The 16,256-nt window shown below is 36.4% G+C and overlaps 1 protein-coding gene across 2 annotated transcripts; it reads right to left on the bottom strand.

The window, feature by feature from the left end:
- Positions 1–2,318: 2,318 nt before the first annotated feature.
- Positions 2,319–14,270, bottom strand: LOC139970742 (acid phosphatase type 7-like). Of its 2 annotated transcripts, none has more exons than XM_071976700.1 (12): positions 14,164–14,270; positions 12,258–12,455; positions 11,264–11,446; positions 10,728–10,851; positions 8,972–9,040; positions 8,199–8,313; positions 7,333–7,449; positions 6,692–6,728; positions 6,099–6,166; positions 5,128–5,199; positions 4,545–4,679; positions 2,319–3,279 (listed from the first exon to the last, which is right to left on the bottom strand). In XM_071976700.1, exons 1-12 carry the CDS (start codon positions 14,177–14,179, stop codon positions 3,217–3,219), a joined length of 1,197 nt encoding a protein of 398 aa, XP_071832801.1. In that variant the 5' UTR covers positions 14,180–14,270; the 3' UTR covers positions 2,319–3,216. The 2 variants fall into 2 exon arrangements, with proteins under 2 accessions (XP_071832801.1, XP_071832799.1); XM_071976698.1 differs by lacking the exon at positions 14,164–14,270 and adding an exon at positions 13,799–14,157.
- Positions 14,271–16,256: the final 1,986 nt, after the last annotated feature.

Raw genomic sequence — 16,256 nt, 5'->3', positions numbered from 1 at the left:
GGTAGATGAGAGCGCAATAAAAAAGTAAATAATCTCGAATAAGTAAACATGGTAAAAAGCTGAAAAGGGCGCCAGCAGTCCATCTGAGTCCGTCAGGGGGGGGGGCATTCGCCCCCCCCTGACAATATGGATGCTCCGCCACTGATTCTAATCTACTCTGTGGAGGTCAAAGGTCCTTTCAGGCAAACGGAGATCAACTGTTGCAATCTATGCATGAACAACTGAAAATATTAAGTTTGGGTAAACTCTAGATACTCCATATGTGGGTCCACACTATGGAATACAATAACACTGCTGTTTGTGCTCAAAGGTCATTTGCGGTTTACATAGGTTAAAGTATAAAAATCTTGTTAAAAAAAGTTAAATTATGTATGTACTTCATTAATGGTCTCATACAAAATTTAGCAAGGAATCACAAAGTCTGTTTGCTTTCAGGTGTGTATATTTAGTAAAATGTTACCAGTCTTTAACACCTCTGTGAGGATACAAAGGGAGAAAAGTGACCAAATGGTCTGTCTGTAAAGACTAAAGTAGGCCAACACTTTTATTGATGAGCCCTAGATGGGTCAGAGGGTTAGTTCTCAAAAATTAAAGTGATATGCAAATACAACATGGACTAATAACACGTTTTGTTTTAGTAGTCTACAGTATATCAAAATTAATTTCAACCCATCAATTATTCAATTCACAATAGAATTCCAGTTAGCTATCTTCAACATTTCATGCCCATGTGACTACAGGCAGATTTATGTATTCCTTACATACATTCATTGATATGTGGGAAAATAGTTGCCAAAACTTGGATTTTCAGCTTATAAATACCAGTGACGTAGCTACGGGGGGGGGGGGGGGGGGGCGGGGGGCGACAGCCCCCATGAAAGCTTGTCCCCCCAGTGACCGCCCATTGGGATTTTGGGTGTCGAAAAAAAATTAGATGTGCCAAAAATATATCATTGGTCTGAATGGTCTCGAATCTCCATTATGACCACTCATGAACGACCCTTCGAACGCGGACCGGCAGTAGGCTATAGTTGCTGAAAAACCTGACGTGACATAGCGCATAGGCCGAGAAGTCTACAGTAGTCGCACAGTACTGAAAACGCATATTAACGACCATCGAATAATATAATTCCTGCTCTACAAGACTACAACACACAATGTTTACTACTGAATCTGTGTGTTCGACTGTTCGGGCAAACTTTGCCTTTGTCACTTTTTTTTTTAAATATCCATAATCCCTAACATACAAATAAATACTAATACAAACAGCCAATCAGCATCTTGTAACCAGTGCGCATTAACTGATCAAACAAGCTAGTGAGCAATACTATACCCTTATAGAAAGGTGGTTCCCAAGTACTTGAATGCCAAAGAAGATTTTAAAAGGTAAAAAATGCTGACATCATACACGTTTCTCACATCATTGCTCGCGTCATTGCCTCGATACCCTGTTACATTTTCAATCGGGTATTCACTTCTGGGACGTACCCTGATGCTCTTAAAACCGCCTAAAAACCAAATTTTCAAGAAAGGAGACAACACTATCGCTGAGAACTACCGGCCAACAGTGGCGGAGCGTCCAAACATTCAGGGGGCGGATGCCCCCCCCCACGACGGACTCAAATGGACTGCTGGCGCCCTTTTTAGCACTTTTTAATTATTCGCGATTATTGACTTTTTTATTGCACTCTCATCTGCCTATTGACATTTGTCACATTTTGTTGGTGTAGTTTACTGACAAAATGCTCTGACGTACGGCGGTATTTAATGTATCAGCACTTAATTCTGTGGTACAAAACTCTTTCAAAGAACTGTACGGGGTTTTCTATATTTTCGAAAAACATGAGCCTCACAAAGATACCACAGGGATTGTGATGAAGCGCATGTACTTTCAACACCCATATAAACTTCCGACTTGTCGCAAATGGCAATGACACATATTTCTTCTTTGTTTATCTGCAAATTAACAAGGCCCAAACATGCAAGAATAAATGATACTTTCCTACATACATACTTAAATGGCACTTCTTATAATTGGGAAGTTGCTTTTATCATATATTTTCACAAAACTGGAGGTTGGGAGGGGTGAGGGGAGGGATATGCCCTCTATTTCTATATATAGTTGTCTGATGATTGCTCAACGCGTGAAACTCTGAGTAACAACTACTAGTGTTTCACTGGTCTCAACTCATTCTCACCTATACTTTACTCTATCCACCGGACATAGAGCACTCTGGGCCATGTAGATGCCAATCCAACGTACCAAACGTACCATGTAAATATTTACATACACATATGAAAATACAGATAAAAGGGCATACTATAACATTGACAATATATTATAACACATTAGTAAACATGGTTTATACAGACCAGATACAGCTCAACTGCAATAAAAAGCTCAAAGAAGTTAATTATTACCTTTGCCAAACTTGAGTTTAACCACAGTTATTATACTAATAACTGGTTTAACACATTGCTGGCATAAAAATATACAATTATAATATGAAATATCAAGATTAATACATATGAAAATTATTCTTAGAGTACAAAGTAGAAACCATTTTGATAGTCTTGACTTCACACAGTGTGCAACATGTGTCATTCAGTCAAGATATACAGTATATAACTCTTTCAATTTTATGCAAAATGTGTTAATAATTACCATAAATTAAATACATGAATGTGGGTTCAAGATTTCAAATAATTAAAAAAACACAACAGCACAGAACAATAATCTTTTCACATTTGTTTGAAAAAAACATTAAATATAGAAACTTATATGATCGATTTGAAATAAAAACAATATATATAATAAAGTGCTAATTTGCCATGAAGTTGTTATTAGCACCATTTTTTTTTAATTCAAGCAAACCAATCACTAATAATGAACCATCTTTGCAGCTATTATTAGAAAAGAGGAAGGAACCTTTTTAATTGGATTATTTCATGTTTTGATATTTAATACTAGCAATGTATCCAATAAAAAAAATAGAAACAAACAAGCAATAAGATTGACTACTTCCTGCATATCGGAAAAGTACAGTCATTAACTTTATAACAACCAATTAATAGCATCTTATGTAAACAAATGGAGTAACCAGTTATTATCTTATAGTATAAACGAATGGACAAACAGTGTAAAATATGCACAGATTTCCTATGCAAAGGAAAGACTCTTTGGAAAGACTCTTTGGCAATTAAAATGTTGAAATATCAACTCCATCTCATTCCGTGCTGGGTCTTGATCAGTGTCATCTCGTCTATGATTTTCCCGTCCTGTGAGAGGAGTGAGAAGTGAAAGTCGAAGAATAGAAAAGTCAAATTGAGTCCAAGGCAATTGTAAGTAATCCTCAACTACTATCATTTCCTTTTTTATTATTTTACCGAAGGACTTTTCCATTAGCAATTAACACTTTACCATTACCTACAATACGGAATACTTTCTTATTCGCTTGTAAACAAATTATTCGTGTTAACATGTGCATTTTCACACAATGGCAGTTGGTTGGGTGAGCAATTTTTCCTTCCAGATGCAACTCCTGAACCTCAGAAGGTGTAACAGTACTTAAACGTTTAGCTAAACAGTCCCCTTTTAAGTTCAAAACCAAATTTAAAAAAAATCTTTGAAAACCACAACATCCATTCCCCTCCCCTCTTTGCCATCCCCACCCAATAAAAAGGCCAGATAATTTGTGCTACTTGATGTAAATAGATTTGAATCTTACAGCAATGTCCAATGAATCTGCTCAGATTTAATTAACTATTAAAGAGGAAAATATATTTAAAAGCAAATTAAGACCTCCTCAACTACATATCTATCTGTAGTAGCTGTAATATTAGTCACTACTATTTGCAAGGCACATAGTACCAGTATTACATTCTTTAAAAGTGTTAACACCAAGAAAACATTACAATGTTTCCCTTCCCAAGCTAGCATCGTAACTAAGGATAGTCCATTCCATGTACTTTACAAGTACAGTCAAACTACTTTTCACAAGGAGGCTAACATCCAGATAATGTAAATAAATGTCACATTGTGTCACCCCTAAAGTTACTGTCATACGGATTCATAGTACCGCCTCTTATAAGAGTGAGGGAGGTGAGTATAAACTAGCAAGTTAAAGTGTATATATGTACATCACTAAGTCTGACAACAAATATTATAACTACTAGCTATTCTGCGAGTGTGAATATGAACATTTGTACTTTCCACAAGGTATGATTTTTTTTCAAGGTATCATTTTTTAGGTCCTTGTACTTACTTCGAAGTAGTAAACAAATCCAACACTATATACTTCTAACATAGGCTATAGGCATGTACATGGCACTGCTTATAGAACCTTGGCAAATGACATTCCTGTGCAATCCTCAATTTAAGCATACTTCGTGTTCAGTCACAAAAGCCAAACTTCTACTCACAAATTGTGAGTTGGTGAATGTATTTGTTCAAGCCAAGTTGATATACATTGCATATTGTTTGTATAAAGTTGGCAAGAGAGGTCCCTTTAAATTGAGTAGTAGCACACAAATAAATCACAAACCTGATCGTCTGAGACCTGCTGCATGTTAATGTGTGTATCGTTGATGATTTGTAGTCTAGTATAGCCATAGTCACTGGATCTAAAGGCATCAAAGTACCTCATGGGTCCAAACTGACTGTGTTCCTCACTACAACCCTGCATGGAAATGAATGCAACAACAGTGATGAAAACTACACACAAAAAAATCTAAATCAGTCACCCACCAAGATGTGATAATTAAAGGCTGTGGGACAAACACACTATCAAATACTATCTATTAGAACAAACAATATTAAATCAACAGGGGAAACAAAACTTACAAAGAGTTGCAAACAATACCACTGCAGTGTTAAGTTTTAATTGGGTTGCTTCTTCTCATACAGAATTTCAGAGTGTTTATACAGAACAATATGATATGGACAAACTAGATAAGTTACATTTTGTTTGGTAAATTTGCAGGAATTCTGTATTGGTGAACTCGATGCACAAAGAGTTTCTAAAACATCAGCATTTCAAAACAAGCATATCAACATTATTTTTCAATTTGAAAGGCCATTGTTTCTTGTCGAATGATCCCTAGAAAAAGTACAATGAAAAGACTTACTGCTGATCCTGTGATGATATGGACGGGAGATGTGGGGTTGGTGTACGGCTCTGATAAACTGCCGTTGTGGACCTTAACAAGAGCACGAGAGGTAAAACAATGGTGGTTAGAAGTGTATATTTTTTTCTCTAAATTACCTGAGGTTTCCGTAATGCTATTAGAAAAATATTCTCACTAAATGTTTTATAGCTAGTGTGAAATGGAATAATATATGAAACTTCCTATTTGTAGGGAAATATCATGTTTAATACCACAATCCAATCATAGATTAAATGTCACAAGCACGAGAGGTAAACAATGAAGATTAGAAGTGTATATTATTTCTCTTAATTACCTGAGGTTTCCGTTAGGCTATTAGAAAAAAACTCTTGCTAAATGTATTATAGCTAATATGAAATGGAATAATATATGAAATATTCCCATGTGTAGGGAAGTATCATGTTTAATACCTCAATCCAATCAAAGATTAAATGTCACAGGAAGTTTAGGATATCCTACCCTGCTATAATTCCTTAACTAAACAAGATAGGGATGTGAAATGTGGTAACTATATACTGTCAAGCTTTGCATAGTGTGCATGGCTTATGGAAGAAAGATGGGGTAGGGAATTTCCAACACAATGCAGCGTAAAAAAACAACAAATTCATAGCTTTATACTGCATTCTGCATTAAAAAGTCCTATATCAAGTTAGTACGTGTGTGTACTTTGTGATAAGAAAAATTTAGATGTCTACAGGGTCAACCTGGGCCAGATGCCTACAGGGTCAACCTGGGCCAGCAAGGGGTCAACCTGGGCCAGACTACTTGCATATATGCATTAACACTGCAACTAAAAATTATCCCAAAAGTGAGACCTTGTAAAATATACATTCTGAAATCACAACAGATATTGATAAATGTGTGGGTTACATAAATCATAGGTAAAAGCAAAGTCAATTGAACAAATGAAGACAATGCAGTTTAATACTCACTTTGTAATTGTAGATAGGCCAAAATCTTTCATAGTTATGTTCATGACCCCAAAAAGAAAGATCAACACCTGAGAAAGAAAAAAAAATACAGAGTATGATCAAACCAAACCAGCTTTCTTGACTACCACAAGGTACCTTGTGTAACAAAACAAATGACATAATTAAGTACCTTTCATCCAGATTTTTTTCTCTCGTCAGTAGAATATTTCTTACGATAGTAAATATAGATATATGACCAGTGAAAACCATGAGTTGGTTAGCTGTTAATTATTCTGAACTAATGCATGTAATCTGAACTAATGAGGGCGATGCCATAGCTATCGAGGAGGGGGTGGAATATTTGTTTCCAATGAAAATGTCAGAATTGATTTTTTTAGAAAATAGGTTTTGCCTTCCCCCCCCCCTCTTCCCAAGAAAAGCATTCAGCCCCCCCCTAAGAAAGAAGACCAACTATGCACCTGTGTGGAGGGAAGAAAATCCATATAAGATTTACCTCATATGGAGAATTCATTATGGCACTTTGTCAACCGGAACCTTAGGTGTTTATGCAAGACTAGTTTAAAATTGGCAAAAAGGAAAACAAGCTAACCTACCATATTTGTATAAGGTATCTTCTAATGCACTTCTGACCTAGACAGAAAATATGTGAAAAAATTATAATTAACTCAAATCCGACTCCACTGCAAGTTAACTATTCATTTTACACCATTAGTTAAATTAAGGCAAGCTCTAATATGTTTTATTGTTCTACAACCACTGATACAACGATTACTGATGATGGTGGCTGACAGGCATAATTGTTGTGTGCTCCTTAGATTGATTCAATATCCAGATATATGCTAGAAAGACACAAAATGGTCACCTATGTTCAGTTTTAAACCTCTCTTAAATTTCAGAAAGGAAACTTCATTCACTGAGATATTCAATTGTTTATTTTGACCAAGTTTGACTATGATCAATTATTTGGAGGGTTTATACAAATTGCAGGAAAGTAGATTTGGCTTATTTTTGTGAGTCAAGCAGTTTAAAATTTATGGAAAGTACAGATAATCTTGAACCGAATTTTGAAAACGAAAGTTTCTTTGAATGTTATGAATAGATATCATTTGCATGTACGATGCTTATTATTAATTCTTCATGAAGGCTGAAGTATTCAAACAGTAAATACTACATTATCATACATGATAAATGTTCACTACAGGAGCACAAACTCATGTTACAATCATTCACTAACCGTTTCTGCATAGACTAAATTACATGGTCTGGTTACAACGTCGGAGCAGTATGGTGGTCTGTGGCCAATGGTTATAATCCAGGGCCTCTGCTTTCTAGCCTCGGGAGAATTGGCTTCCTAGAGGACACAGTAATTTATGTTAAATACCTCTATAACATTCCACGTAGCTATACCAAGATTAGCAAAATCAATTTGAGTTACTACGGTACATGTGTCTTACAATTTATCTTACGTTATGCTCTGATATAGAGATAGCAAGATAGGCCAATGAAAGTAAACATCGTACTGCAATGTCTCAACGGTAACTTCCACAGATTACTAGTGCCTGTTGTGTTTTCTCCTTCTGCATGTGTACATCTCTGTGGTAGAGTATTCATAGTTGGCAATACATATGACTGGTATTAGCTTGTTTTACCGTTTGATGTAAGGTTGATGTTTATTTACTAGACACATCAAGTGCCTGAGAAACACTAACACTCCCTTTCAAAGGTAAAGAATGGTTTTCAGTAACACACAAACCAAAAGATGAGTCAATCTGACCATGAATATGTTTACAAATAAAAGCTGTGATGAGGAAAATGATGTTTTTGAACTGCAGTTAAATCATAATGTTTGATCAATGGCAGAGGCTGTGGAGGATGGGGAGGGGGGAGGGTTCAATTGACCCACAGGAACCTTTTGCGTCACACCATAGACTGTTGGGTCTCACAAGTCTGAAATCTTGCTTGGTTCTTTCACAATAAATGCAAGCACAAAATCTGCCCATCATTGCTTAGGATACTTTCACTTTCCCTCTATAATTATTATGACATCCCAAATTACATTAAAATATCATTGTCAGTAGCAACCAACTACACTATTTTTACCTTAAGATCTGCAATCAACCAGTCCATTTGGTTTTTCTTCTGTTGAAGACCGTAAAATAGGAAGAAATAAACCTCGGTAGACAGGGAAATGATGTGAGCCGGTCCAACATTCCAACTGCAACATAGCGAGGATATATGTCATGACAATTACTCAACAATTGTTCACATTAATGTAAGTTATGTCTGTTACTTGGAGAAAATGCACTTTAAATGAAACAGGGTATGGATCACAGCAGGAGTTAACTGGGGTTTTATTTTAGTTTTGACATCAAACAATAAACCAGTGCAATGGCATTCTGGTATTCCCCCATCCTTCTCTAGCTAGTCATTAATTTAGTCACAGCAACAACAGTATCATTTGTGTCAGCAAAGATAGTTAGTGGTAGGGACTACCAAATGGTTACACGTTTCTTTTCTACAGTTGCACGGTTCGGTAAATCTATTCGTATAGTTCCTGTCAGTAGACATTTTTTATGCCCTACACAAGTTCCATTTAGTCACTTGATGTGGGTATTGCAAGATTTAACTTTTAATATAGCTAAACAGAGACTGGGCTTACTCTTTTTTATCTCTGGATATATCCCCTCTCCTATTGTGTTACACCTCTAGACAATACACAAACACAACATTAATTTCTCATTTGTAAAACATTAGTAATTACTGTACTTGTTAATCAAGTAAGAATTATTTTCTTGCAATGGTTACAATATAGGCTAATGAGTGTTTGGTACCTTAAACATCCAAATGAAATAACAGCAATAAATATTACATACCTGTACCATAAGTTCTCTGTTTCTTCATACTTTGGCATAGTGAACCTATTTTTGTAGTTAGAAAAATTGCTGAAGGAACAAAAACATTGTTATTTTTTCTTTCCCTCTCTGTATGTGTGAATGTTTGTATATGGCAAAAGGGGTGACATTTTCAAATGCAAATGACTAGCAATATTTCAAAAGAATTTAACTGCCTTTTCCATGATAATACAATTCTATATAATCATATCAATCAGTGTGTCATCTTAGTATCTGTCCAAACTCTAATGTACTTTGTAGTTTTGTATTCCTAATGTATCTAACGTATCTTTAAACTGCACAAGCTATATCTGAGATGCACTTATGACTGTCAATCAATTTGTAGTTTGGAAGTACTAATAACAAGTGTCTTGCACTCAATACGACAAAATGCATTTTATTCCAATCAACTTTATCTTACTTTTTTAAGTCCTCTGAGAAGCATGATCAGTGACTTACGATCAATTTGTAGTTTGGCAGTACCACAGCAATATTGACTAAGAGACTGTCTGTGGCCTTACATGACAGTAACATTATCTTTTGTGCAATGGTGAAAATGATCTGATGAAACATTAAAATTTAATTCCTCCTTCAATAGTTGTATACCCACTTACTTTGATGTTAACCTTGTTGTAATTTACTGGTACAGGATGCATTTAAAATCCAAATATATCTTAATCTTGTCTCCCAATAGCTATCTTAGAAGAACTGTCAGAGACTTTCAATCAATTTGCAGATTGTTACCACCATCTGTACAGGTGACAAGAGACTCAACAATGCTGGTTGGCTTTTGTTAGTTTTATATAATTAAGCTTTTGCGAAAGGTTTAGTGGTTAACCTGACCTGATTTAAGGTCACATGCAGAGAACAATTTATCTGTTTATAGCGAAGTGTTGTAGTACTTTCACTGAGCCTACAGTATTTAATGGAAAACAATACCTGTTTTGTATATTTTTAGGTAATAAATGAGCAGTTTGTTACAACCTTTTCTCTCTCTCTTTGATATATGATAGCTACCATTCTAAACATGACTGGGCGAAATATAACACTAAATTATTACAAACTTTTCCGCCATTTGCCTTGGCAAAACATTACAAACTGTATCGTTGTAACCATGGAGCCACTTAAGTCTGATATGAGCTGGTTTCTTCCTGATTCATGACGTCTGAAAATGAGATCTTTTGCCACTTAAAACCCATCTTTTCCAGTGTACAATGTTATTGCTCAAAGTTTCAGCTTTAGATATGATAACTGAATAGTACAGTACAGATCGAAGTAATGTTCTGTTCAACACATATATACCTATACCTTGAGTTGATAGTGGTGATGATTGTTGACACATGTAAGTTAAAACAAATGATAAGTATGGCTTGAGGCACGAAGCCGTTTATATGAGATAATTTCATTTCTTCATAAATTAGAACACATTGACATACTAAAGGCTCAGACAAGGTAAATGTCAGTGTCGAAGTCCATTCTCTTTCATACTGGTTAGAAAAGTGGTAACAAGGGTGACCCATATTTGGACTTTCTGGCATGTTTTGGAGGAACTGAGGAACACTTATTGAGCAGTATGTAGACAGAACGAAATGGTGGCTTATACAGGAGAATAAATCACTAAACATGGTAAAACCAGCACAACTGCACCCAAATGGCATACAATTTAAATCATACTCATGATAAGGTTCAATGCAAGTCAACAAGTCTAAATGCTGCTTAACATTACTAGTCAACTTACTATGCTTCTTCATGATTTCCTGGACATGTCATGTAAGGGAGGTAGGCCGCAACAGATTCAATTTGGTTCATAAAACTGTCTCCAACTTTGGCGTTGTCAAAATCAAAATCATAAGCAAAATCACCTGAAAATAAATAAGAAAATTTACATGCATACTTACAGCCTGTTGTAATGTGGTGTATTCTGTTTTTTTGATCCCTCTATAACCCTATCTGTACATATCTGCATGCCAAATTTGTAGATACAAATACTTCCATGTATCATGCAGTGAGGAATATATACTTGATAAATTATTCAAGATGGTAATCGATAAGTTCTTTACTTACATTAATTATCATGGTCACTCTGGTTGATGAATTGAAATGAAACAAAAGTGGTACAGCTGGAACTGTACACCTCCTAGTCACTAAATTCAATCAGTGACACCATCAATACTATAACTTTTTGCTCGATACATCGTTTTTTTTTTATCTCTTGCTAAAATAAAACGTCATTATAGATGTACCAGATCTATATACACTCTTACATAGTCTTACCTACATGCAATACAGCATTATACATTCCTTCTTGGATTTCTTCCTGAAGTCTGCCGAGTGATTGAGGATTCTCGTTACCCATATCACCATACACAACTAAATGAGGACTCCATTTGGTACCCTCAGGGAAAGTCCTGAAGGTGAATAATGGACTCCATCCCCTTGGGCTCCCACAGTGATAAGCTGTGAACAGGAAAGGTGAACAAATGTTTAGAGAATGTTAAGCATCAATGTATGTCCAACACCATCTGTGTTCATCCATGTTCATCCATGCACCTGGCAATACATGTAAACACAACACCAAATAAGAAAATCGTTTGCCTATCAGCTCCCAGAGTAATTTGAGAACCTACATGACATCATCTTCAGGGCTGATTTTTAAGAAAATTTTAAGGTTGTCCTTCGGAAAACCTTGCCTTCATATTTGGATGTCCGAAGGATTTTTTGGGTGTACAAATTTAAAGCATTTAGATTTTTAAAACGGCATGCTTTGCGCGAGAGCCATTCGTTTTAGGACTTTTAGGTAAGTCTTGAATAGAACTGTAGTGGAGTTATAGACATTTTATGTGGTGTACAGGTATGGCACTGTTCATGATTAATCATGTTGGGTTGCAGGAATTCTCTGGTAGTGAAAAATGATTTCCATAATCGTTTTTCGATCATTTCCAGAGACAGGGTAAGCTCAGGGTTTACAGCATATACATTGCAGCAACAAAAATGAGCATGTGGTTTGCCTACATGCACAGTATATTACTGCATACACATTATACTCTAGCTAGCTTGTCATACGTGCGTGCGGCCGTGGGGCAGAAAGCAAGCGTCTGTACTCTGTTACGTCTATTATGTCAGACAATCTGACGACCGTTAAATTAGAGCCCTGATCATTCTGACATGATACTAATTATCAGTACAGAATATATTGTTTATGTGCTGCTCGCATCTTAAAAGCTTTTTTAAGAGCAAGTACAGCACTGTCAAATGTATCATGACTTACTGTAAGTAGAGTTTGGTTTTAATCCACTTAGTACCACCCGATGTATATACTGGGTATGTCTTTCTGGGCCTCCATCAACAAATTTAGTCGCTGATCCAATTGCTGAATGAGAAAGATCACCATGAAGCCCAAATTGCACCACAGATGTATTTGTATTGTTAAATGTGCTCCATGTTACTGTCATCTCTGAAATGTCATCTGAAAGAAAACATGAAAAGTTTACTGTGACTGAAAAGTAGGTAACTACAATTAGGCATTATAGCTATCTGAAGTAAAACCTTTTTGGTTGAAGTAGACATCCTGTACAAGTCAAATACATCTAGATCATTTACCATAACAATAGCTTATTATAAGCTCAGGCTTACAGGGGAATAGAGTCCTGGTAAGGTACTAATAAGATGGGCTGGGAAAGGGGTGACAAGGACAAAACCTGGAAGTGGAAAGGCCATTACTTAAGCAATTAGCTGTAATTAGATTTTAATATTCGTTGCCTCGTTGGTGATCTTTAGTTTAACTGTCAAAACTTTGGGGACATGTAGGATGTTGGGGTTCCCAATCCTGTAAATGGCTAGGGCAAAAGCTAGAGTGATGATGATCATGGGCGGTGATCCGTACTTCCGAGTGGGGGGGGGATATGACCTTGTTGACTATCTAAGCGTAGCGCCACCATTGGTTGGTGCGAAGCGTACAAGACAATTTTGGGATTTACAAACCCTCTAGATGGCCGGAAACGGCACTTCCCAAGGTTTCCAAGCGGCATATACCCAACTTTAAAGTAGGGATATCATGTCCGAAATATCTCATAATCAGGATCCAAAATACTTTTTTTTTAATTTCGGGTGTTATTTTGGGAAAATTGCCACTGTCAACCTTGTTTCAGACGCTACGTTAGAATGTTCGAGAGCTCTTTTATATTATTCGATGAAGAAAATGGCCTCATGCAGGCCATTAATATTATAGGCCTATACACATGCAATACACAATTACACATAGTTACATTCCTAGGTACCGATTGCTAGGGCATCCAGGTGAAACGTGTATTAAGCATTACCAACATGAGATTCTCAGCTGTTCGAGGGAACATGTACGTGTGAAGGCCTTCTATAGGGCCTATATGAATACTATGAGGGTGCATATATGTACTATATCAATACCGTGGGCGCAATAATACATTTTGTTGTTATAGGGCCAATGAAGCCTACAGTCAACTATTCTTGCTTTATAAAGACGGTTTATTTGAAAAGATTGCACTTCCTTTATGGTAGGCGAGAAATGAAGCTAAAAAAGAGCCGTACATTCACGATGATGCATAAATGTAGGCATGAAAATATTCTTATCCCTGGCATTTGGTGGGGGGATATGGTGTCCATTTTCATGGGGGGGATATATCCCCCTTCCCCCCCCAGGATCGCCGCCCATGATGATGATGGACGCCAAACTAAATGATAGAAATGAGCAAAGTTTACAACACTATTCAAAAAATTGAGAAATAGGCCTGTATGCTGTGGAGACCATGATATTATGATCTCGCTCTGTCTTACTTGTGGATGAAATGTGGATCTGTTCCGGTTGAATTTCCAAAATCGATTTCACCGAAACAATGCAACTCAGCACTACCATACAGATAACGTTCCATGTGAGACACAGTTTTGCCATGGTAACTTTCAGACCTCGAGCCCTGACTCTGATGCTATTTCGACAAATGGCTTTATAAAATCCATTCCTTTTCCGTCGATAATGAATTTATAGTCGCATATCACGAAGCCTAGGCCAAGTTTGGTCGTACCAGGCAGTAGACGACAAAGCAGGTTCATGTCACTGACCCGATCTAGGGCCTACCAGTAGTAATTGAAGTGAAACTTTTAACAAATTTAAAATGTTAACAACTATCAACTTTCCAAATTACCAAAGTTAGGTGACATGCACTTGACCACTTTAAAATCGTATTCGTAAACAGCTTCATTTTCGACAAAACTGAAACTGAAACCGAAAACCAAACTACATCTATTATGTGATCAAATACGTATGGAACGCAAAAATAGACTAAACTTCAGCAACCGAAGTCGTATATGGCATGCCATCACTGATCTACACTGTAGATCAGTGCATGGAATACATGATCGACACACACTTCATTCTTCCTTCTTCATCAGCAGTGTCATAAAACAGTGAGTAAACGTCACTATTTGACGTCCTCAATCATGCCAAAACACAATGAGACCTATTTATTGTAGGCCTATACTCGTATTGTCCAAGTAACGACATACTATAGTACTAATTTGACAGTCTCATATAGTTGTCAAATAACGACATCGCAATTTGTTATGTCTATAGATTTGTCAAACAAATTAAAGTTAAAAACTTATTATTTCGACAACTTCTATGTTATATAATGGCTTGCTTGTGAAACTTATTTTTTTATAGCAGAACGATGATATTGTCGGCAATAAGTCATGACCTTTTCGGTTATATAAATCGACATGTGGCCCAGCATCTCGTTATTTGGTGGGCTACTTACATGAGTATGTCACAGGCAACTTTTAATCAGGATATGTTCCCCTCAATTTCTTCTTTTTTCGTTTTAACGGCCCGCGTCAAGTAGGCCTACAGTTGTTTGATGGTCCTTTCATGCTCTGACATGTTTGCAATGTCAAGTAACAACGTGTAGGTGTACAGGCTACCTCATCTCATGAGTCGACAATGCGTAGGCCTATCTTACAGAATATACTTAGTCAGAATATATTCTTGTCGACAAATCTTCAATTTCACAGTTGGCTTGCAATTCTAGTTGCAAATATAATTTTTGAGAAATTTGCGGTATGTTAATTTGGAGGTGGATTAACTGCAAACAAGTGCTATCATTTCAACTACATTTGTGTTATATCCTAGGTATATGACTTAAGTTACGTGAGTGCAATTTATTGAGCGTCCTCGTTTCGTTCCCGAATATTTATGTTGGGGTTGGGGGAACTCTGCCCCTCTGGCTACACCACTGTAACTATTATAGAAACTAATTTGCAGGAGTACACTAGTTGTGGCAATCAGTAAAGGGTGATTTTCAGAGCACAGTTCTCGGCAAGTGGTCAGGAACCGATGGCTAACTGCTGTGCGCGCCGTCGGTTTATAAGAGCGCTTGATTTCTCCAGTATTCGTCTTAATTAGAGGCTCTTAAGTTGTCTAATTAATCCATAAATTATGATATATCACTTCCACTCCAGTCATAATCTTAGGGCTATTACGTTATACATCATGATAACATAAAATTTGCCGGAAAATATGCAGAAAACCAGGATTATCAACTGCATTTCGAGTACAAAGATTGCCTAAAAATCCAAGGCATGTCGTGGATTTTTTAAATTTGCGAAGAAGTTGTCAATCCACGGAGTTGCGGGGAGGGGTGGGGGAGGGAGGAGAGATGCAATGATGTGTCAAAGGAAGAAAACATGTAGAGGGAAGATGACCGGCTGGGTTAGGAGTTCTATCCCATATAGACGCCCATTGGAAAATTCAACCTTTTTCTCTCGAAATTAGAATTGTCTATCTAGGTGACTTTCTTCCTCAGAGTGTCGACTTTTTACACTGACATTTTCACCCTTAAAATTTACCCTAAAATTTAGGCTAATTCTTCTCACAATGGTGACTATTTGCTCGAAAATTGGAATTTCAATTTGACGTTTTCCTTCATTTGAAAATTTTGGCCTTCTCTATTGAAATTTTATATCAACGATTTGACTATATTATATTTTTTATATATTAGATATATATTCGGATTTATGACTGTTTGCTTGAAAGGTTGAACGTTCATATCAAAAGTATATATGTTCCACCATTTTAAATCAAACTTTTGACATTCTGCGAAATTACTAGTTTATTTCATTAATTTTTTCAAATTTATGAGATATATTCTATCTGAAAATTGCAACATTTTTAGCTTTTGTCTTTTTACTGAAATTGCCACCTTTTATGAGGAAAGGAAACAAATATAGTGTGGAACTATGA

The sequence above is a fragment of the Apostichopus japonicus genome, chromosome 8, assembly GCF_037975245.1.
Source record: "Apostichopus japonicus isolate 1M-3 chromosome 8, ASM3797524v1, whole genome shotgun sequence".
Lineage (NCBI taxonomy): Eukaryota > Metazoa > Echinodermata > Holothuroidea > Aspidochirotida > Stichopodidae > Apostichopus > Apostichopus japonicus.
This window is presented reverse-complemented; position numbering and strand designations above follow the sequence as displayed.